This window comes from Mastigoproctus giganteus, chromosome 8, assembly GCF_048544385.1.
Source record: "Mastigoproctus giganteus isolate SK-2022 chromosome 8, ASM4854438v1, whole genome shotgun sequence".
Classification (NCBI taxonomy): domain Eukaryota; kingdom Metazoa; phylum Arthropoda; class Arachnida; order Uropygi; family Thelyphonidae; genus Mastigoproctus; species Mastigoproctus giganteus.
In genome coordinates this window covers 198,641,068-198,663,496 of record NC_143582.1, presented here as the reverse complement: position 1 = coordinate 198,663,496, position 22,429 = coordinate 198,641,068, and the positions used below count along the sequence as shown (strand labels likewise).

The 22,429-nt window shown below is 31.1% G+C and overlaps 1 protein-coding gene across 2 annotated transcripts in view; it reads left to right on the top strand.

Moving 5' to 3' along the window:
• LOC150082159 (protein LTO1 homolog) overlaps window positions 1-7,680 on the top strand; it is a 58,258-nt gene extending 50,578 nt beyond the window's left edge. The window contains exons 5-6 of one of the 2 annotated variants that reach the window (XR_016547308.1): window positions 3,571-3,820; window positions 7,622-7,680. Coding sequence is in view for 1 of the 2 variants with exons in the window: in XM_090380020.1 (XP_090236146.1) it covers window positions 3,571-3,654 (84 nt within the window). In the remaining variant the exon portion in view is untranslated. Of the gene's footprint in view, window positions 1-3,570; window positions 3,864-7,621 lie in introns of those variants that run through there. The other variant, XM_090380020.1, reaches the window with a different exon arrangement.
• Window positions 7,681-22,429: the final 14,749 nt, after the last annotated feature.

Here is a 22,429-nt window from a genome sequence, read left to right as displayed (position 1 = left end):
CTTTGCCAAAGATTTCTTGTAATCTGCCTTCGCCTGCCTAACCTCCTTTGTAACTTGGTTACAGATCAACTTGTATCTATCATAGGCTTCTGTGTCATGTGTTAATTTGTATGTATCCCATGCATGTTTCTTCTCTGCCATATGCCTCATCAGTTCATCTGACATCCATTTAGGCCTAAACCTTGAACAATATTTCTTAGTTGTTATGTAAAGCCTAGTAGCTTCCAAGATAAGTTCTTTGAATTCTTCCCATTTTGCATTTGCTGTTGGTAACATCATCAGTTGGTCCCACTGTATAGAATTTAAATACTGTCTCAGTCCATCGTAGTCACCTTTACGAAAGCAATAACCCTTCCCTTTACCCCTAATGGTAGTTACCTCTTTGAGTAAATCCCACTTCAGCGCACTGTGATCACTGCCACCTAGTGGTTCATTTATCTGCAGATTCTTAATGCATGAAGAATCACTGCTGATAATCAAATCAAGAGTATTCCTCCCTCTAGTTGCCTCCTGAACATGCTGATGTAGAAAACAATCATCCAATAAATCCACAAAAGCCTTGCTAGTGTGTGAGTGACCAGCCCCCAAATTCCAGTCAATATCTGGGAAATTAAAATCTCCCATTATAAGACTCTCTGATTTACTGGCCCACTCTATTTCCCTGTACAGTTTCTTATTATACTCATCAGAGTCATTAGGCCTATAGCACACTCCTACTCTCAATTTTGATCTCCCAATGCTTATGTCACACCAAACTGACTCGACACTGCACTGTCCAGCGAGGTCCACTGGCTTCACTTCCTTGGATTTTATGTATTTCTTAACTAATAGCATAACCCCTCCTCCCTTCCTATCCAGTCTATCCTTTCTGTAGACGTTGTACTCCCCAAATTCTAGTTCTGCATTCCTTATATCTGTGTGACACCACATCTCTGATATCCCAACAATATCTGCCTTTGATGTTTTGAGCAATACCTCAAATTCATCAAATTTATTTACTAAACTCCTAGCATTGGTGTACACGCAAGTATACATGCACCTATTTCTATTCTTAGCTACCCTAACACAACCCATGTGTTTACTTGTACCGCAATGACTCCCAGCAGTCTCTGAAATATCCTGCATCTTGTTTTTCAGGCTTCTGCTCATTCCAATAGAAGCAGTGCAAGAATCTCTTTCACCTCTGCCAGTGGCTACTGTTAATCTATTCGTCTTTGTCTCCCCCCAAGCTAGCAGTTTTCCGACCCACCTAACACTGCCTCGATAGCATCAGCAAATATTCTTGCACCCTTTCTATTTAAGTGTATCCCATCCCTGTAGAAGCAATCTCTCCTATTAACAAGTACAGTCCAGGCTGAAAAAAATTCTACCCCTTGAGCCTTGCACAATCCTTCCAGGGCCGAATTGATCGACAAGGCTCTCATCATATACTCCCTCCTATCGTGTCTGGGCAGAATTGCAGACACTTTCAAATTCAACTCTATTTCACGGCTTTTTTTCAACAGTGACCTGTACTTGTTAAGCAATTCTGCCGGTCTCCTACTCTTGATATCATTAGTGCCAACGTGTACAACTATATCACCTTTTGTGCCCTTAAAAGATGATATCTGCTCTACAATGTCATCAACCTTTGCCCCTGGCAGACATACCCTTGTCCTGTTCCACCTATCCTTTTTACAAAGCATGTTCTCCGTTTCCCTGACAATAGAGTCACCAACAACTACTAGTTCCTTTGGGACCAGCGCATTCTGCCTGGTTTGAACGTTTTAAGAAAAGAACAGAACTGCATAACGTTACATTGACTGGAGAAGCGACAAGTGCAGATAAAGATGCAGCCACGAAATATCCTTAAATTTTGAAGAAAATTGTTGATGGCGGCGGCTACGCAGATCAAAAAATATTTAATGTTGATATAACAGGCCTTTTTTGGAAATGAATGCCAAAAAAAACCTTTCTAGCAAAAAAATAAACGGCTCAACCAGGCTATAAAGTTTCCAAAGATAGAATAACACTTTTATTGGGAGGTGGGAAGCAATGCAGAAGGCGATTTGAAATTAAAACCCATGGTTATCTATAGAAATGAAACTCCCAGATCTTTCGGTAAAGCTTTTAATAAAGCAAGCCTACCTGTTGTTTGGTGCTCTAATAGAAAAGCTTGTGTCCCAAAAGCTTTATTTAAAGAGTGGTTCACTAGCTATTTTTGTCCGAAAGTTTAGGCCTACTACTGTGAAGAAAATAATCTTGCATTTGAAATTTTATTAATTTTAGACAATGCCCTGGGCCACCCACCAGCACTTTCTGATTTGTGTGAAAACATGAAAGTTATTTTTTTTTACCTTCAAATATGACAAGCCTTTTACAGCCTGTGGATCAAGGCATAATCGCTACTTTTAAGGCCTATTATTTACGCAGAACATTTGCACAAGCAATTTTAGCAACAACTGGAGATGGTGCAATTTCTTTAGTTCAATTTTAGAGAAATTACATCATCAGGAAAGCAATAGACAATATTCATGAGTCATGGTCTGAAGTAGCATCCAGCAATATGAGAGCAGTTTGGAAGCATATTTTTCCACATTGTGCAAATGATTTCTCTAGTTTCACTCATGTCAACACTGTTATTTATGTAATAGCAAATATTGGAAGAGATCTAGGCTTTGATGAAATCAACAACAGTTCACGAATTGCTGGAATCATTCAGAACAGTTAAGTGATACTGATCTCCTTAATATGAACAACGAGCATATGACGAGGTAGAAATTTACGAGGAAGAAAATGTTCAAGAAAAGAAGTTGACATTAAAAGAACTTGAAGGAATATTTCGCACAGCTGTAATTTGAAACAACTGATCATGGATGCAGACCCAGATATCAAGCGTGGAAGATGTGTATCCATACAAGCGAATTTATGATGAAAGGAAGAAAGAAAAGTGCACAAACCAGCCTTTTGAAATATTTTACAAAGAAATAAAGTGAGTTATATATTGTAATTTTTTTAATTTCAATAAACTTTTGATTACTGTACTGCAAATATTTATAATTATCCTTTGCTTTTATACTGCTATACATTAAATTGCCATAAAAAATGTATTTTTTAAAATATTGATTAGTATATTTGTAGGTCTTGGAATGAATTAGGCTATTTTGTATTGATTATTAACTTAGATTAGTGCGATTTTGTATAGCTCCATTTGCGCGGAACCAGTTAATCATGCTAATCGAACGATTCCTGTGTGTGATATAAATATTTATAAATAATCCTATTTTTATAAATAGGATTATTATTGCTCTTTGAGTTGATTTATGAAAAAAATTAATGAAAAAAAGTAGGAGAACTCCAAAAATTCAATACTGTGAATAAATGTACAATTTTACTTGTTTTTTTTTTTATAGGGTAAACCTAAAACTCAACACTACCCCTTTGCATCTGTAAATTATTTCTTTTCAAGGTGATAAATTAGATTCATTATCCTTGGTCAGATATTTCTTTTTGTTGTTGTTGTTGTAAAAACAGTTGCAGTATGTCCTACTTGTTTTAATTACTGTTTTTTTTTTTTCTTTTTTTTTCTAGGTGGTTTCTCTTTTGAATATTGAAACAGAATATACAGAAGAGCAGCCGCCAAACCAGAATAGAAGAAGCGAGATGTCATTTTGATGTGATAATCAGTATTTTAGAGGTGCTTCAAGGACATTAGTGACATTATTTGATTGCCACCATCATCCTTTCATACATACATCATGTCTGAGGACATCCAGAACTCTGCATCTGTACTACATAAGTACCGTTGCATATCAGCTGAATGCCGAGAGAGAAAGAAAAGGTATAGAAAAAAAAAATCATCTATGCTGTACTGTACTTTGCCATAGACATGTTTATAATACAGTAATTATGAGTTTTTGGGAAGAATATGAAGATAGTAAATTAAGTAATAAAAACTCTGTGCTGAGCTTCATTTAAATAACAGTTATACATTTTAATTTCAAAGTGGGGGAATATTCTTTGCTAATATTGCATTTGAAATGTTATGGTTCAATAATTTTTATAAAATCTTGCAGAATATAGACTTCTTTGTTATAATCAGTAATTCAGCATTAGTAAAAATGTTCATTGCTTTACCTTTTTAACATGTTGTTTCTCAAACTGTGGTACCTGCATTCTGAGTGGTTCGTGAAGGTAATTAATAATAAATAATACCAGTTTTATTATATTAGATTGGCTGAAGATGACAGTGGAGTTGGGAAACTTTGACTAGCAGGTAGTCAGAGTACAGCTAAGAGAAGTTTGAGAACCACTGTTTTAAGAAATGAGGGATGTGGAATAATGAAGTTTTGTTGTTCTCATATTGCATAATTTTTTTCCATATACCTGTTCCTTATAATCTGTAATCAGCTTTCTGTTTAGCTTAATCTCTGCTTTATTGTTTTAATGTTGTTTACATAAACATTAAAATGCTCTTATTTTGTGTTGTAGGTAAGACTGTGTAATAAATTGTTGGTACTGTGTGCATGTAAATGTTAGTATTATGAGATGTATGGTGTCTGTTATATATATACATATGTATATTAAGACTAGTGTGCTCAGTTTCTTAAGATTTTTCCTAAATCAGTTTAGCTATTAAGTACTTCTTCACATATGATTATAACATTGCAGTTTATCCTGATAATGTTGAAGTATGGTTATTGAAGATATTGTGAGTAGAAAGAATATATGCTTGCACCCATTATATCCAGGCAGTTTGCTTCCATTTGCTATTAAAATTTAATTTACAGAGATGTATATAAATAATTGAAAATAATTGTTCTCAGAGAGAGGAAAGAAAATAGCAACACAGTTTCCTGTTTTATATACTTAGTTATTTAAATGAAACTTTGGTATGAAATTTTCAGAAACATTTAGCTCTTGTAACATCTATAAGGAGTTTTTAAAATATATATTTGGCAATGTTCATGAAGGTGATTAATGGTTCATGAAGGTGATTAATAATTAAATATTATCTTAATACTTTTTAAGAGAGTTATTACATTCTATTAAGAACACCTATTGGAAACCAAGTTGACTTCATAACTGTTCTTGGTGAGAGAATTTTGTGTAAGTGACCTTGCCTCAATACAGGCTATTATCAATTCTTTGAACACCACCCAGGGATTGCATTAAGCAATGAAATGGTATGGAATGTTTAATTCTTTTTTCTTGCATATAAAGGACTCATCAGTGGCCTCAGAATGGCAGTTTCTACAGACAATACGAATTAACACTGTTTCTGCTGGTTAACATATTTTTATTTAATCTATTAACATTGTTTTAAAGTTTGAATCCATTTCATTTGATCAGTGTTGGAGGGACTCTATTTGCTCTATGTGGTTAGAGAGATAGATGATGAGAGAAAAAGGTAGCAGAATGATGCCTTCATCTGTTTTCAATGTTATAACAGATCAAGGAAAGAATAAATTAAAACTCAGGTGCACTGGGTTTTGTAAAACCCGTCCGTACTAATTGAAGGTCATATAAGTAGTGGGATGGTTCTTTTCATGTTCCATTCCTTGCAAGCGATCTGAATGCAGTGCATATTTAGTGAACAGGTATTATTTCTTATAGTCAACATTTCACTCTCTTCTAATATGAATTTTGTAATTTGTTGGTCTAGAATGTAAGTATCTGTCAATCTTGGTTGCTACTGCTCATGCATGTCAGCTGCCAATTTTGTGGCATCCTTATTACTATGTCTTAAACTACTTTTATGCCTAAGTAATTTGTGGTTAATTGAAACAAAAAAGCCGAGGTGGTATGGACATACAAAAGTGATTATGAATTGGGTGGCACCAGGAAGAAAGAAGAGAGGAAGACCAAGAGTGGTGTGGATGGATGGAGTCTGTAAAACCATGGAAAGACAAGGACTGGGAGAGGAAGATACAGAAAACAGAGAACTGTGGCAAAAAAGACTAGAACAATAGTTTTTTTTTTTTTTTTTTTTAGGTCAAGGAAAACCCATTGTGTAATGGAAAATTCCTAATGCAGGAGAATTTGTGGTGTAGGAGGGGATCCTGTGCTACTGACATCAAAATCACTGAATCCATCTTGGCATGAAATGGATAATAAAATGAGTAATTTTTTATTATTCTGAAAAAAGAGAAAAGTTTTTATTTTATAAACTGTTTGAGTAATTATACTTTCAAGAATCTTAGAAGCTGTTTTATGAAAGGTTGCTGTTCATTATTGGCAGAATGAAGTCCATTTGGAATGCATTATAATATCATTGTTAATGATCCACTTCATGTAATTATGTTTTCTAAATCTCTCTTTTAACAAGGTTATTTCTTTAAATGTAAAAATCAAGTATTGTACATTTGTTCAGATTGCTAAATTAAGTATTGGGTTTTTTTTAATGAGGCAGTTGATACTGCTATTAAAATATAATTTTAATTTTATTAATTGGCATGTGTGATATTTCTGTAAATATTAAGGATTCATCTCTGATTAGAGTTAAATTATAAAAATATAAATTGTTGCCACATTCTTTATATTGCAAGTGTGTGTCTGCATCATTAATGATTCTAAAATCTGGTTTAGAGTGTTGGGATTACCTGTGAGCTTAATGACATAAGTTGACTGTAAAGCTTAAGGCCTTCTGGAGGTTGGAAGGGATAATATATTATTTTTCGTTTTCAGCATGTTTTTAGGGTCCATGGGATTCTAAAAACCTGTGGGAAAATGGAAAACATTGTCCTTATATTGAATATTATTTAATTTCATGATATCACCAACTACTAATTTTGTTTAGTTGCTTAAACTATTATAATTTTTAAAGTAAAGTTTCAATAGCATTTCTTGCTTTTACTGGGTGAGCATTAGTATACAGTGATTTCATATTAAAAGAATAAAGCCTAGCACTAATCCATTTCTTTGTACTGAAGCATATGCAAGCATTAAGATACAGGTCACTTGTGCAAGTGACCTGTATCTTAATGCAATAAAAAGAACTTCCATGAGTACTTTAACAATCTTTACAACAAACTTAGATAATCTGACTGTAGTTATTTCTAAATGTAACTAATACTCATACTACTCCAGATTCCACAGAACAAGATTCCAGATTGGAATCTTGTTCTTTGTCTTGTTAGAAATGTCTGAAATAAGTCATTAATTTTCTCTTAAACATTTAGTATAAAAAAGTGCTCAAAACACATATGAATTAGAGCAAAATTGTGAGTTTGAGGATTAATCATATATTACATACATTAGTTATGTTATTTTTAATTAATTTAAGTTTATAACAGCACATCCAGTTTCTTAAATTTTGCCCTAATTATGATGTTTGAATTCCTCTTTGAGGGTCATTTTCAGGTCAGCTGCACTGGAATGTGATTGACTCCTTCAGGAACTGAAATAAAACATTTTATACTTAATATTTAAGAGTTAATTATTGTCCTGTATGTTTTTCATGCAGTAATTTTAGTTTCATTCTTTAAATGTTTCAATTCACCTTCTGCTTTTCATTTGATATTGGGTGCATGATGTATGCAATATATATACTGTGCAATATATATATATATATATATACGCATACAGTAAATGCATTGTATATACTAGTGGCCTGAATTATTATTTTGTTTGTTGTATTCAGATTTGTTGATGACAACATTCATGTCACCTTTATTGGCTTATGTGATAACTACTTCAGGGTTATTTCTTAAATTGGTTAATCTTTTTTAAGAAAAATTAAGCCCTTCTTCCAAGATTAGAAGTAAAGGTAGGCTTAATGCTAATAATATTTTTTCTGTGTATGATTATTTTTAATTTAAACCTTTGAAAAGAGAATAGAGATTACATTTTGATAACCAATAGCTTGAATAAATTTACAATTGTATTTTTGAAGAAATTGATTTGTATGGTTGGTCCTTGATCACTGATGAACATATGCACCTTTGAAAAGCCCCCTTCCCTGGTGAGCATATCAAATTTTATGAAATCTGTTCAACATTTTAATGAGCCTTTCTAACTGAATGTCTTTGGATACAGATTGTGCTAAAATTCACTAATATCAAACTTAAAGAAAACTATGGGCAATTTAGGAGAGAAACTGGTACTTTACTAAACACAAAACTTTAGAATCATAAACAGTCTTTACTGCATATGAAAATATGTACAATATTCACTACACGACAGTGAATTACATGGGTTTACAGTTACAGAAGTGGAGATTTAAGCACAAGTAAAAATATAATATTATATAGGGTGGTCCATAAGTAAGAAAATACATTTGACTGTAAATAACAATGCTATTTTAAATATATATTTTCAGTAATAGTAGCATAACATCTGTTCAATATGACCACCATTTTGATCTTTATAAAATTGTAGTTTTTAGGCACAGAGCAAAACGCGGCAGCAAGGCACGAGGCAGAAATGTCCATATAAATGTCTTCAAATTCTCTAACTATTGAATGCATTGTGAGACTTGCTAAACACCATGTGCGTTATTTTTTTTAGTTCAAGATTACTGCATTCTATTCCAGTGAGTTAAGTAAACATATACAGTTTCCATGCTTCATTGTTGGATGATTTGTTGTTGCTTTCATATGAATAAAGACTGAAAAATGAAACATGATATTCGCTCAAAGTGGTGGCGGTAGCTTGCAGGAAGCGAGAAGTGGACTTTTCAGATTTAGTGTGCTGTAACTGTGCCAAATTTGAAATGTTGAAAAAAATTTAAAACTGAAGTGGAGAAAAGTATCTAATATGTACATGTTTCTAAATTTTTAGAAGTATTTCTAAACATAAGAAGTACATGTACCTGTTTGAAATTTTCTGAACTTTACGGTCTTTTTAACTGAAAAATGGACAGGACTAATAGATTTATGTCTGCATTTTAGGTGTACATTTTTTTTTTTTTTTATTAAAAATTCAAACCATTCAGAAAAGATGATATATTGATAATGTTGAAGCAGAATAAAAAAAAAAAAAAAAAAACATTATTTACCAAAAATGAAAATTGGCACCTACAGTGGCACTTTGAAGTAATGGCATCCCCAAGTGTGCCTGATGCAAACCTACCACACAACACAAGTAGTTTATAGCACAGTGGCACCTCATGACTTCAGTTGTTTTGGTCTTACTGTAAACAATTCAAACCAATACTTCTGATAGAAAGTAAATTTGTTTTACTTCTAATTTGAATGCAGAACTTGTTAAAAATATATATACTCAGGTCTTTGAAGGTTTGGGGGCATCTGACTTTTTTAGGCTAGGAACCAAAACAGATAAAATGCTGAAGGTTATATAAGCTCTCACAGAAAACAGGTTTGCAAGAACAATTTCTCATTAAATAGCATTCACGTTCTCTCATCCGTTATATATTTGATTTTTCGAAATAGATATCATTTATATGTACTGTTTAATTTTCTTGTATTTAATAAATACAAAAATCTAACATTATTATATAATACTAATAACATTCTTATTATATGGTCATAATAATATTAAGTACTGATGAAGGTATTATTAAAAACTGATATTTTCAAAAGTTGATGTGAAATTATATTTTGTAACACATTAGTTTATGCCTGTTACATAGCTGCCCATATAGGCAGCCATGTAACAGGGCTGCCTACATGGCAGTAGGTTGCAATAAAAAGGAATGGGATACAGGTTAAACACCCTTGGATTAACTGATATACTAACTGATTACAGTCTACAGAAGTTCAAGTCTAATGTCAACAAATATCTTCTTTCGTCTTCTCAACCTCCAACCAAGCACAGCACTAAGTACTATAGGTTATAATACCTCTCGTGTTTGGGGTTTCATAAAAAAAAAAAATACTATGATGTGAAATTTGGATAAATTGTTTAAACATATAAAATTATCATTATTGAATATTATTTCACATTTTTATGGGTGTCTCATTAATCACTTTTTTTTTTTTTCATTCAGAGTTCTGTTTTACTCATTTAAGTGGCTTTATTTTCTTTTTTTACTCTCATTTTAGTTGCAATTTTGCATTATTTTAATATGCTTACTGCCATGGACACTGGTGTCAACTCTGAAATGCAACAGTATAGTTCAAAAACTAAATTATTTTTTGATTTTTGTCTAAACAGCATTCACATTCTCTCTCTCTCCCAGCATGATGTCACTACTACAAGGTTTTATCTACCCAGTTTACAGCTGATCTCCAGTAAGCTGACTGAAAAACTTTGTTGCTAATTAACCTTAATCACACTAAAATATATACAAAAGTATATAGCTTTCACATAGTGCAAAATGGTAATTTTTAAATTATTCATGCAGAGTAGAAACTTGCTTGAATATTTGAAACAGCAGCAGCAATTGCAATTTTTTAGTAAGAATACTAGGTAAAGACAGTATGATATGGTGGAATATCACATATAACTCATAACTAAAACGTTTTTACTCCAATTTACTTTTACTTAGGCATTGGCATAATGCATACTTGTTACTTGAATAGTTATGATACTGTTCATCATTAAAAATGTACCATTTTAATATCCTGTGCCGAATGAAATAAAAAAAATTGAAGTTTGCTTCTGTACGAGATATTAGAATATTATTCGGTCAAGGTGAGAAGTTTGAGATGCATTGTAGCGTACCAGCAAATTTTGGCTTCTGTTTGGCTGGAGAAAATCTTTCTCGTAGAAGGTTTGGGATAGAGAGAACTAACAAATAGTACAGATCTGATAACTTAATTCAAAATATGGCACAGTTTAACTGCCATTCTTTTATGACAGCCATTAAACAAATTTTATTTGTGGCGGCCAAGCATTCAAAGTGGCATCGCTTTTTGATCCTTCAATGTCGGCTCTTCCTATCATTGCGAAGCAGAATTCGCCAAACGTTTGATTGTTCACCCACTAATAGGGAACATGAGCTGGTTTAGACCATTGTGAGACAGGTTAGTTTTACCCCGCTGATGACTAGTCGTTGCAATAGTGATCCTGCTCAGTATGAGAGGAGCCGCAGGTTCAGACACTCTGTACGTGTGCTTGGTCGAGTGACCAGTGGTGCGAAGCTACCATCCGTGGGATTATGACTGAACGCTTCTAAGTCAGAATCCCATCTAGCCACTGCAACAATACTGTTCATGCCTCGTGCGTTGAAAGGCCGGAGTTGCTGTATGGCATTTATACATGTGTGAACTGCTTACTGCTATTATTACATTTGGTTGTATGTTTTCAGTTTCTATATGGAAAGTTCTGCCACCGAAAATTATATAAAATAAAATTAACATATATTGGATGCAATTATACCTGTGATAGAACGAAAATTAATATAACACATGGGAAGTAATTATATTATAGGTGGTAATAATACTCGCCATATAGTGCAAGGAAGCCGCAGGCTTTTGCTGCACTGGGAAAAAAAAAACAAGACCAAGCAGATAAGAAAAATGCAAATTATCTGCTTCCCTCCTCTCACACAGGTAACTATCCAGTTGACCTTTGAATTTATTCAAACTGTCAGCACCTCAACCCCTGTATGAATTTATTTTTTTATAAACAAACAAATTTTATTTATTTGTTTGGCCCCTACTTCTGGAATTCTTTATAACAGTGAGACTTCCACTTTCATTCATTTTACTAATCCCTCATAGCCTTATAAACCTCAATCAGGTCACCTCTGAGGTGCCTAGTTACCAAGCTCTTAGCCCACATACTGTATAGGTATTCATATTGTATTCATTTCTTAGCAGTAAGTTGTTAAGTTTTACTGTGTGTGTGTGTGTGTGTGTGTGTGTGTGTGTGTGTGTGTGTGTGTGTGTGTGTGTGTGTGTGTGTGTGTGTGTGTGTGTGTTATAAATAACTTTTGACATTAAATAGCTTTAGAATGTTTCTTAAATTCTGTTTGTGAACAAAAGCTTATAACTTATAAATAAAACTTAAAATTGTATTTTGAAGTAAGAGGAGAATACATAACATTTTCAAATAATTACCATATATTCTGGCAGATAAGTAAACTTGCCGACCGGGCTAGCCGGGTGGGTAAAGTGCCTGCCTGGCAATCCAAAGGCTGTGGGTTCAAATCCCGCCTCGGGCTTGGATCAGAGTAGAAAACCAAAACTTTGTGAGGTGCATTATGGCCACAGAAGCCGATGCGCCAACAACTAACAAAAAAATATATATATATAAGCCAATCTTTGAAGCACTAATAAATAGTCTAAAATTTTAAGGTCAGCTTATACACTGAGTATAAATCCTAAACTTGAGTTAAAAGCACTGCTAGAAAGATATAAATTAATACTAATGCAAATACAATTTATTACATATATACTTTTACGTAAACAAATATATATTATTATTCATCTTCTAAAAAGCCAAGGATTTTTTCATCCTTATTAGACAGAAACAGTTTATGGAATTTACCAAGTGTTTTTGGGTTTACTTTTTAAGTCCTAAAAATGTAAACTTTCAAGATTGTTAATTTCTTATAGCAAACTCCCTTTCATATTGAGACATAGTTTGCAGAGAAATCAATTTGCAGTATAGTGCTAAGCAGTCAACAAGGAATGATTTGGTCACATGATCAATAATGTAATATCAATAGAGTGATATCACACCATAATGATCTAATTATGATCTAATTTCTTTTTGGATTTTTTAACATGACAGAACCCACCTAAGGAGATCAAATTATATGGCTTTCCTATGCCTGTTTGTTTTGTGTCCTTCTATGCAAGGGAATACTATATATGCTTACTGCTTTCTTTGCAGTTTGCTGTGCAACATAATCAAATAGCAATGTAAACTTTTAAAAGAAAGAGAAGTAATTGAATTAAAAGTAAAGTGGTCCTTAATCCAGCAGCATGGCTGGGCACATGACTGGTACCTTTCTGAAATAACAAGCTCGCATTAATATTTAATCAATAATTAAAAACCTTAAATTTTTTCTAGCTTCCTAAATATAGTCAAACTTTTAGTGCAATAGTTTCTGAAATGATTTTTAATTCTCACAGAGGAATTGTGTGCAAGAACCTGTCAGATTCCACATCACTGACTTTGCATGAATAGTAGCTTTTGACATGAAAGCCAACATTGCTACAAAGTTTCAAATTGTGTTTGTTCATAGGTTCAAAGTTACTTGCCGAAAATATTAACAGAACTTCCCACTAGTTCTGTTAATATGTTCAGTCTTACATGAACTTTTTATGTAAGATTTGTTATTGTTTTCACATAATAAACATGAGAACACAAAAGTTCGTATTCTCTTAAGACTGACACTACTCTATAAGGAAGCAACATACACAATTTCAGATTTTGCACACTGTGAAGTGTACCAAATTTAAAATAAACCTGAAAATGGAAGTAACTAATAGTAATATGTGTTTTTTTAATATTTTTTAAGAATATTTATATGCATAATAAGCAAAAATATATGTACACTCGAAATTTCATGCTCATAAGGGTCTTTTAAAATGGAAAAGACTTATTATAGGTCTATGTGTATATTTTATGTCTGAAACATTTTTTTAATTTCAGAAGGGCTTTTTTTTTTTTTACTTTAATAAAAGATGTGAAAAAAACAAAGAATTTTTTAGATATTTGATTTTTTATTAAAAAATAAAGTTTCATATGATAAGTATTGCAGTTTATTAAGAAAATATCAGATATTGGTATTATCCAAGCAGAATTCAGAAAAACATAAAAAATTTTCCAAACATCACAAAGACAGTTGGTACTTGTCAAGTGCCCCGCCAAAATATATATGCATAAGCACACATTTTAAATTTCTCTCTCATAATAATTTTTTAAATGGGAAAATGTTGAGATTGATAAATCCATATTCATATTTTGTATCCAAAACTTTTTTTTAATTTTCAGCAGAATTAATATTTTTATTTTGAAAATAAAAGGTCTGAAAAAGCATTTTTGTTTAAATATTTAATTTTTTATTGAAATAAAAAAGTTATATGCAATAAATATTGTAATGCCTAAGAAAAGATGTATAGGTATTGTTTAATAGAATTCAAAACAACCCAAAAGGTTTTCCAAACCTCACAAAGAACATTGGCACCTGTCAGGTGCTCTGCTACTGTTTTGCAACAAAGCATTGCCACTGGATTAATGCCAATTTTACTGTAATGTACCACTGTGCACGATTCAAAAGATAACTGAAACATGTTAGTTAATGTACGCAGTGTTACATTTTCAAATGCAGTTATTGTTTTTTTCTCTATAATTAATAGAATTGAAAAGTAAATTGTGACGCTTCTTTTGTATATATTTTTAAGTCTCTTTTCTCTCTTTTTACATATACATCTCCTCATAAACACCACCACTTTCATCAGTCTTAAAACAATACACAACAATATGTAACATAACAATACACGCAAAGTATACACAGACTCTCTAAAGCTAGCAATAATGCATTAAAACTACGTTTAATCCATAAATTTCTTTTTTTTACACGTGAATTGTATGGAAAAAAGAAATAATAATTGCCAGATTTCTATTTGTCTGATTTTGATGAAATTTAGAATGGCTGGACAAATATTTTCAAAAGGCATAAATAAAATTTCATGAAAATCCGTCCACAAGGAGTGGAGTTGTTACTTGCAGATGGATATGGTAAAGACAGTGGGGGGGAACACTCCTAAAAAGGATCAATTTAGGTGTTAAATATACAGTTAAGCATGAATTTTCAATGCAATAAATAGAAGTTGACTTATATGCCAGAATATATGTATATTCACTTAACTTTATCAGGCATCTTTTAATAAAGTATAATAGAGTTCCACTTTCTTTTCAAGGAACTGGAACTGTATATATCTTGTTCTGAATGCTATGTTTTTCTCTATTCATTCATTCATACCAGCACAAGCCATAGAATTTAAATAATAAACTAAACAGACCATTATAAATATATATTTATGTGGAAGCAGAAGTATTGTACCAGCAGAAAATATTAACCTTAAAATAGACATAATTAATATTTGAAGAAAGAAGGTTGAAGGTTTTAAAGATTAGATTTTTTTATAATATTTTTTGATTTATTTTTCTTCTGTGCATGAGACTAAATAAGAGATCATATTCTTAATCTCAGAGTTTCTTTGATAATCTGTTTTTCTTGCAAATGATATTTTTTTCCCAGTTAAATTTTTGATTCTGGTAGCTAATTAATGTAGTGTTGTTTGGACTTATCCTCACTCGTGTGGATTTGTTTATAGTTAGTTACAATGTGGGCTATGTATAACTAGCATCAAATGTACCATTTTAGTCTTGCTTAAGAACATGGTAACCTCGGTGTTAAAATATCTGTAAATACTAATCCTAAGCTGAATGTATAGTAATTATATATGTATAAAATAGTATTTCATATAAGTTATATAGAACATCATAGTTATTTAGGATACTACTGTGTTTCTCTGCGAATATTCTTCATTATGTTTATCTTTCCCCCTTTTTAAACAAAAAAAAAAAAAAAAGATCCAAGACATTAGTAATAACATGATTTGTCTCTATGCTGTACCAAACTGAAATTAAAAAAAAATAAATAAATACTTGTGCAAATTTAAATAAGTTTAATGCCATTGATCTCTCATATTATAAATTAAAATCACTGAATACACTAAGAAGTCTATCTTTTATTGTGGGCAGCAGTATATTGAATTGGCTATTCAGGTAGTAACACTGTATATGAATAAAGAGAAATGCCTCTGAAAAAGATGGGCATTCTATTTGTGTGAGTCTTGGCAATCTGTGTTGATGATGTTGCAAACAAAAAAAAAAAAACATTGCTAGTGTAAGTTTTGCTTTTAGCTAGGTGAAGCAGAGGGATGTATCATGCATATTATTAATCTTTTCAAATTATATATATATATATGTATACATTTTTAATGTGTGGGCTCTGAGCAGTGTGTTGTATATATAGCTTACAAGGTCATTAGTCATTTACCATACATTTCAAATAATGTGTCCCTTTATGTATAGATATTCTTAAGAACTTACAGAAAGTGCTGCCATCTCTTCTCTGTGTTTCCGCGTAACTAGACAGTCATTTGGAAACTGTTTGCAAGTAACTGTGTCTATGAAAATAACTTAAAAATAGAGGAAGAGATTACATCTGTCAGCCATTTGTTGTCCAGTTTTGGCTTGCAAATGTGATATTCTCTGGAGTTCAGATGCAAACTTTATGAAATTAAATCAATTGATATATAAATGAATGTAGAAATGTTCCTAGTATTACATTAAAAAAAAGTTTTTTTCTTATGTTTTTTTGACAATAATTTTGCTCCATTGTAAGACAACCAGTTCAAAATAAGAACAAATTAATATTTAAATGCACTTATGTACATTTGTTTTTTTTTTTTATGAATTTACAAAATTTCATGAAGAAACTCACTCCAGAGAGCTGTCCTGTAGCAGGAAACTACTACTCAGTGCCCACACACACACACACACACACACACACACACAGGAAATTTGCTCCTGAAAGAGTTCAAGTTCACAATTCTTAATGATATTCCACTGTTATGCTTTCTCGTTACTTCTTGGATTCTTTCTTTTATTCTTTTAGAATCAATTTTCTTACATACATTCTTTTGGAATCAGTACTGCTAAAACAGCTTTCATTCATCAAATTTCCAAATATTATAATGCTAGTTTAGTTGTTATCATAGCTATGCTTAAAACATGTAAAGTAATGCCTACTATCAGACTTGCTCTCACTGTATTGTGGGATTGTATGCAATGCATATTCACTTTGGTGTAAAATATTTTGTAGTTTAAAAGGAATGTGAATAAAGATATAAAGACTATCTCCTTTAACCTAATACCTTTTAAGACCTCTCAGGGAAACTAAACTTTTCACATTAACCATTGTGATTAGTGTTCCTAGATGTGCAACTAGGATCTCAGTTAAAATTCTGAAGATCTACAGAGCAAAGGCAGAAAAACTGAGAAATGTGCAAGGGGTCTATGAATGACAAGAGAGAAGTTAATAAACAATTAAATTGATGCTTCAGTCTATAATAACCATTGTGTTTAGTGTTCCTAGATCTGCAACTAGGATCCCAGTTCAGAATTCTGAGGATCTAGAGAGGAAAAGCAGAAAACCAACATGAGTGCAAAGGGTATATGTGAATGAAAAGAGCTAAATTAATAAGGAATTAAATCAGTGCTTTAATTTAATATCATTTGTGCCAGATGGAATCTAAACAACTTTATACCTGTAGAAAGTGAGCTGAAGTATGCAAAATAGAATTTGAAACAAAAAATAAAAGTATCGATTAGAACGGCTTTGGTGTGAATTTGATGTTCTTTCATTGATTTTGACGTTTGATCTGTATCATAAATTTTTTTAAAAAATTACTGTTGGAGTAATATTATAACCCACATACAATGTGAAATAAAAGTGCACACTTTTATTTTACATTGTATTGAACTGCATGCCTGCTCATGTAACTTGCTTTGCACACTTCATGTCAACAAAATCATTATTGTTGGTACACTGTTGCAATTTCAAAAATATATATTATTCATAGTTATATTCCTTAAAATATTTAAAAATGGATGACTTTACAGGTTGCACAGTTTCTAACTTTTATTTCAAAAATTTTGAATGCTGTACAAAGTGCATCAATCATCTGCTTGTGTAACTTTTTTTTTTTTTTTTCATCTACTCCAGGGTTAAACTGGATTCATTCCTTTAAAATCCAAACTGTTTTTGTCTCTGACTAGTCAGCAAATCTGTGAAATAGTCCATAGATCAGACTTTTTTTTTTTTTGTTAGCAAGGTAAGCATTTTTTCAATAGTGATCAAGTTTGGATGTAGTATTAGAGTGTAAAGTCACTTTAAAAGAATGAGTTGGTGTAATATTCTAGATTTTTTTTAGATGTTTTAGCAGGATTTATTATTTTTAAAATTGATTTCATTTCCATGGCTTGAATCTAAGTTTAATATCTTTGTTATTATGATCTGATTTCTTTTTGGATTTTTTAACATGACAGAACCCACCTAAGGAGATCAAATTATATGGCTTTCCTCAAGATCTTTAAAGGATTTTGTTAATTAAAATTGTTAAAATTCATGTAATTGTCCAGTATCTTCAACATCCAGGATGTCTTGAACCTTCATAATTATAAAGGCTGAAATCCTTAGTTGACAATTTGATTAGTTGATATTTCATCTTTTTCAAATTGAACGTGTGAGGCTTTCTTTTCAGTCTGTTACATGATGGAGTTCGGATTTAATAAAAATGTTATTTATGAAAATATACTGATGTAATTTCTTGAATTTATATGTTTATAAACTCAGATATCTAAACTCCATTAATTCACCTCCAGATTTTAATTTCCCAAAAAATTCGTAATGTTGAAGTTGAAGAATGTTTTTAGTGATTTCTTTAGGTGTAATTACAAATGAAAATGAGGGACTTGATTTTTCTAACTGTCACGGCCTACAGTGTATCTTGATCTTCATAAATATGGACAACTGATTATCCTGTGGAGATTTCCAACACCTTTTCGTTAAAAAAGAGTTTAAGATATCTTCTAGTATACTACTTTTATATTTTTCATTCTTATTTTATTGAAGTTAACTTTTTTTTCCTTCTAGCAGGTCATCCAACTTGTGGTGAGTCACCCATTGACCTACAGGTAATGGGTTGATTGTTGTACTAAACTGTGTCATTGTAACAGTGGTGAAACTGCCATTAGTGGTAGGACGAGTGGCAGAGTCAGGGAACCTGATGGTTGATTCAGTATAGTTAAAAGGGTGGGGAGGTTGCAGAATTTGTGGTTTTGCCTTTTTGGGAAGCTATTGTATTGTTAACAGAGGAGATATTGGACAGTTTTTGTTACCCATCTTTGTGTAGCCATTTCTTATTATCAATAACATTACATATAGTTGGTTACGCATTATCCTTTTCTATTGTATATAATTTATTTGTTGCTTAGAATTTGATTTTACTAAAATGAACTGTGCTTTATGTCAGTGTCCATTGGGATAATTTGTAGTATACGTATATTGACCATAGAATTTTAATAAAACATTCCATCCATATTCATTTATTGGTTGAAATAATGCTAGCAATGTAATAAAATTGAAAATAAGTGGTTAGAAGTCTTCCTTGCACTCATTCCCTTCTTTAATTACAATCAGAATGCAGGACTTCATAAATATCTATATAATAATGAACCATTGTACTTATATTTGTTATTATTACCATCAAAGTATTATATCATTAAGCAGGAAAAAAAACAATATGGCAGTTCTATAAAGTTGACAAGGTCAGAGGAATGGATTGTCAGATGGGTTTGAAAACAAAATTATATTAGTTTATATTTTTTGTGTAGTTCATGCATTTTATATACAAAATGGATTATGTCTTACTAAAACATTTTTATATCCTTTTAATATTATCTGGATAGTACTTTTGCTTTTAGCATTGTTTGCTCTGTCTATAATTTCCAATAAAATTTAAATTCTGAAAATTATTTAAAACATTCCAGTTCATTAGTTTCTTGTTTTGCACAAATCATATATATATATATATAATATGATTATATGATTATATTAAAAATATATATATTTTTTTTTTGCTTAGTATGATTAAATCAGTAAAAAGTACAGGTTATTTAACCAAGTAGTTGACCTACTGTTCTCCATAAGGAATAGGCATTTAAAATGCAGGTTTAATAACTGGACTACTACAATTAACTTTTTTTTTTTTTTTTTTTTTTGTAAATAAACTACCATAGTTTAAATTCATTAAAATTGCTGTTATTTTATGTTTAACTATTCTGCTACCATATTTTAAAAGTGCATACAAACTTTGTAAAAATTATTTTACATGGCCATGTAAAATCGTGTGCTTCCTTTTGATTGTGCTCATTCTCTTTGTGTTTCTTCCCATATAACATTTTTGATAAATGATAAACTTCATAAATCATAAGAATTAAACTTTAATAGTAAAATTAAAATTGGAAGCTATAAAATCAAGTTTGTCTTTGTTGAAGTTCTTGTTTTTTAAATTTAAAAAAACTAATAAACAAGATTAGATTAGGCAATCAAGCAGTCAGCAGTGTGCTGACTGCTTGATTGTCTAATGATACTTTGTTAGAAAATAAAAGGAAAAAATTTCTCTGTATTGTAAATTACCAGAATAGTTCTGAACTGTTTACAGCTTCTGGAAATCAGTCTGTAGCAGTCTCTTTATCCTTCATTAATGATATTTTGAGGGATATTAAATGAATTTTTTCATTGTAGTGATCAGAAGTATTAAGTGAAAATAAAAATGAGATTGCTTACAGAAGTATTTTGCATGAGCTTTCTATTTCTTTCATATATATATAGGTATACAAATATAGTATTGTATTTGTGTTTGATGATGATACTTAATTTTTAGTATATATTTAGACATTACTGATTCGGTGAATCTAGCTGTTCATTTGAAGTTGTGGTTCTATTCTCTGACTGTTTAGGTCTACCTCAGTAAATAGTCCTTTTGTTTACTGATATTATATTTATTGATATCCTTTTGTTTTCATAGTTTTTTCATGGAAAGTCAATTCTGAGACGATCTTTACTGCTCTTCTCTGTATATCATTAAACAATTTAATGAATTTTATCTTTTTTAAAACAGAAATTGGAAACTATTATGGGTGTCAAATTAAGTTTTTCATTGGTAAACTTAATTTAATACTCATGATAGTTTCCTGTACTTAATCTGTGTTGTGTTGTGTGATGCTCATGCAATTAGAATTTTATTTATTTGTAAATTCTTCAAACCAGTGTGCTCACTTCCATATGGGGATTTTATTTTAAGAGTGTGCATAGTGTGTTTTAAGTTATGAAGTGTTTTTTACCTTATTTATTAGTACATTCTTATATAACTTTCAAGTTTACTCACAGTAAAATTGATTCTCAGAAGTTAAATTCATTATTTAAATTATTTTGCCTTGTTTTTCCAAGATTCCAATACATTGACATGTCTTTTATAGCAAACCTATAACATCCTTTGGGGATGATGTTAAAAATACTGTACAGATAATTGTATTATAAATATACCCAATTTTTTTTTCTTTTTTTAATATTTATTTAAACTCTATGTAAAATATGTATACAGATGTGATTTATAGTTAGCATAATTAAAACTTCATTAAGAGAAATTAAGAATGTTTGCCTAGTCATACCGAATAAGTCATAACTTTGGAACTATTATATGAAATGCCTTTGAACATGATTTTTGCAGTATAAGCTCAATACGTCCAGCTATAACTTATACACGTGATATAGCCTTCTTAACCATCCATCATGGACATTTTACAGGATCTCTACCAAAATATTATAACATGCATGCCTAATATTGTTCTTCAACTTGTTGAAATTCTAAATCTTTATAGAATGCTTAGGTAACATTAAAAAAAAAACTTCTAAAATGCAGGTTTTGGGGATGATTCTGCTTCCTGATATAACTACTAAAGTATATAATGAAATTTTTTATGGTTCCAAACTAATGACTTGCCTTATATTTGTAAATATTTTTTAACCTCTTGTTATTGTTATAATTTTATATTAACATGCATTTATTTTCTGTGAACAGTTTAGCTTTAAAAAAGTGAACTTTTAATAAAAGTAATTCTGCATACCAGTAGTTTTGAGTGAAGAGCTACTGCAGGTCTTCCATAGTTATTCTCTGTTTACTTTTATTCTACAGAAAAGTTAAAAATATTTGTCATTTGTATGGGAATTTTCAGATGAACTCTGTTTCACTTTACTGTATTTAGTGGTTTTTGTAATCCTTAAAGTAAAGTAGTCAGAATTTCTGTTTGCTAAATTTCAGTTATTGCTCATGAGATACAGATTTGAATGTATACATCATACTCAGAATGGAAATGTTTCTGCTCTTAATGCCAGATGTTTATGTAAAAAATCGAAGTGAAGTACTGTATTGTTGCTAATCAGTTTGATTGTGGTAATGAACTTGAGAGGTGGTGACTGCTTTTACTTCCTGATAATTCCAACACTGCCATACATTGTATAACATTATGCTTCATTCTTCAAAAGCTAGTCAGATATTGTGGATTGAAGAGTGTATTATGTTGTCAATAAGTAAAATCTAGTAATAGCTTTTTTGTCCGTTCTTTCATGTTAAATATATAAATTATATAAATAAATTTTTTTGTAATATTCTTTCATCCTTAATTATACAAAATCAACACCAGCAAGTTGAGAAATTAATTTAAAACAGTTTATAGAAGTGAACACAGTAAGTTATAATTTAAAATGTTCTCCAACTTGTTGAAATTATAGGACAGTCTAATTTTACATTCTCAGTGGATGTTTTCCCCGTTTTTTAATATGTTCACAGGAATAGTGAAAAGCAAAAAAGTTTTCATGGTTGTTTTACCAGTGCCCACTGGAAGTAGAAATATATTGATACGAAATTAAGAAGAATTAATTTAATACAGAATTTTT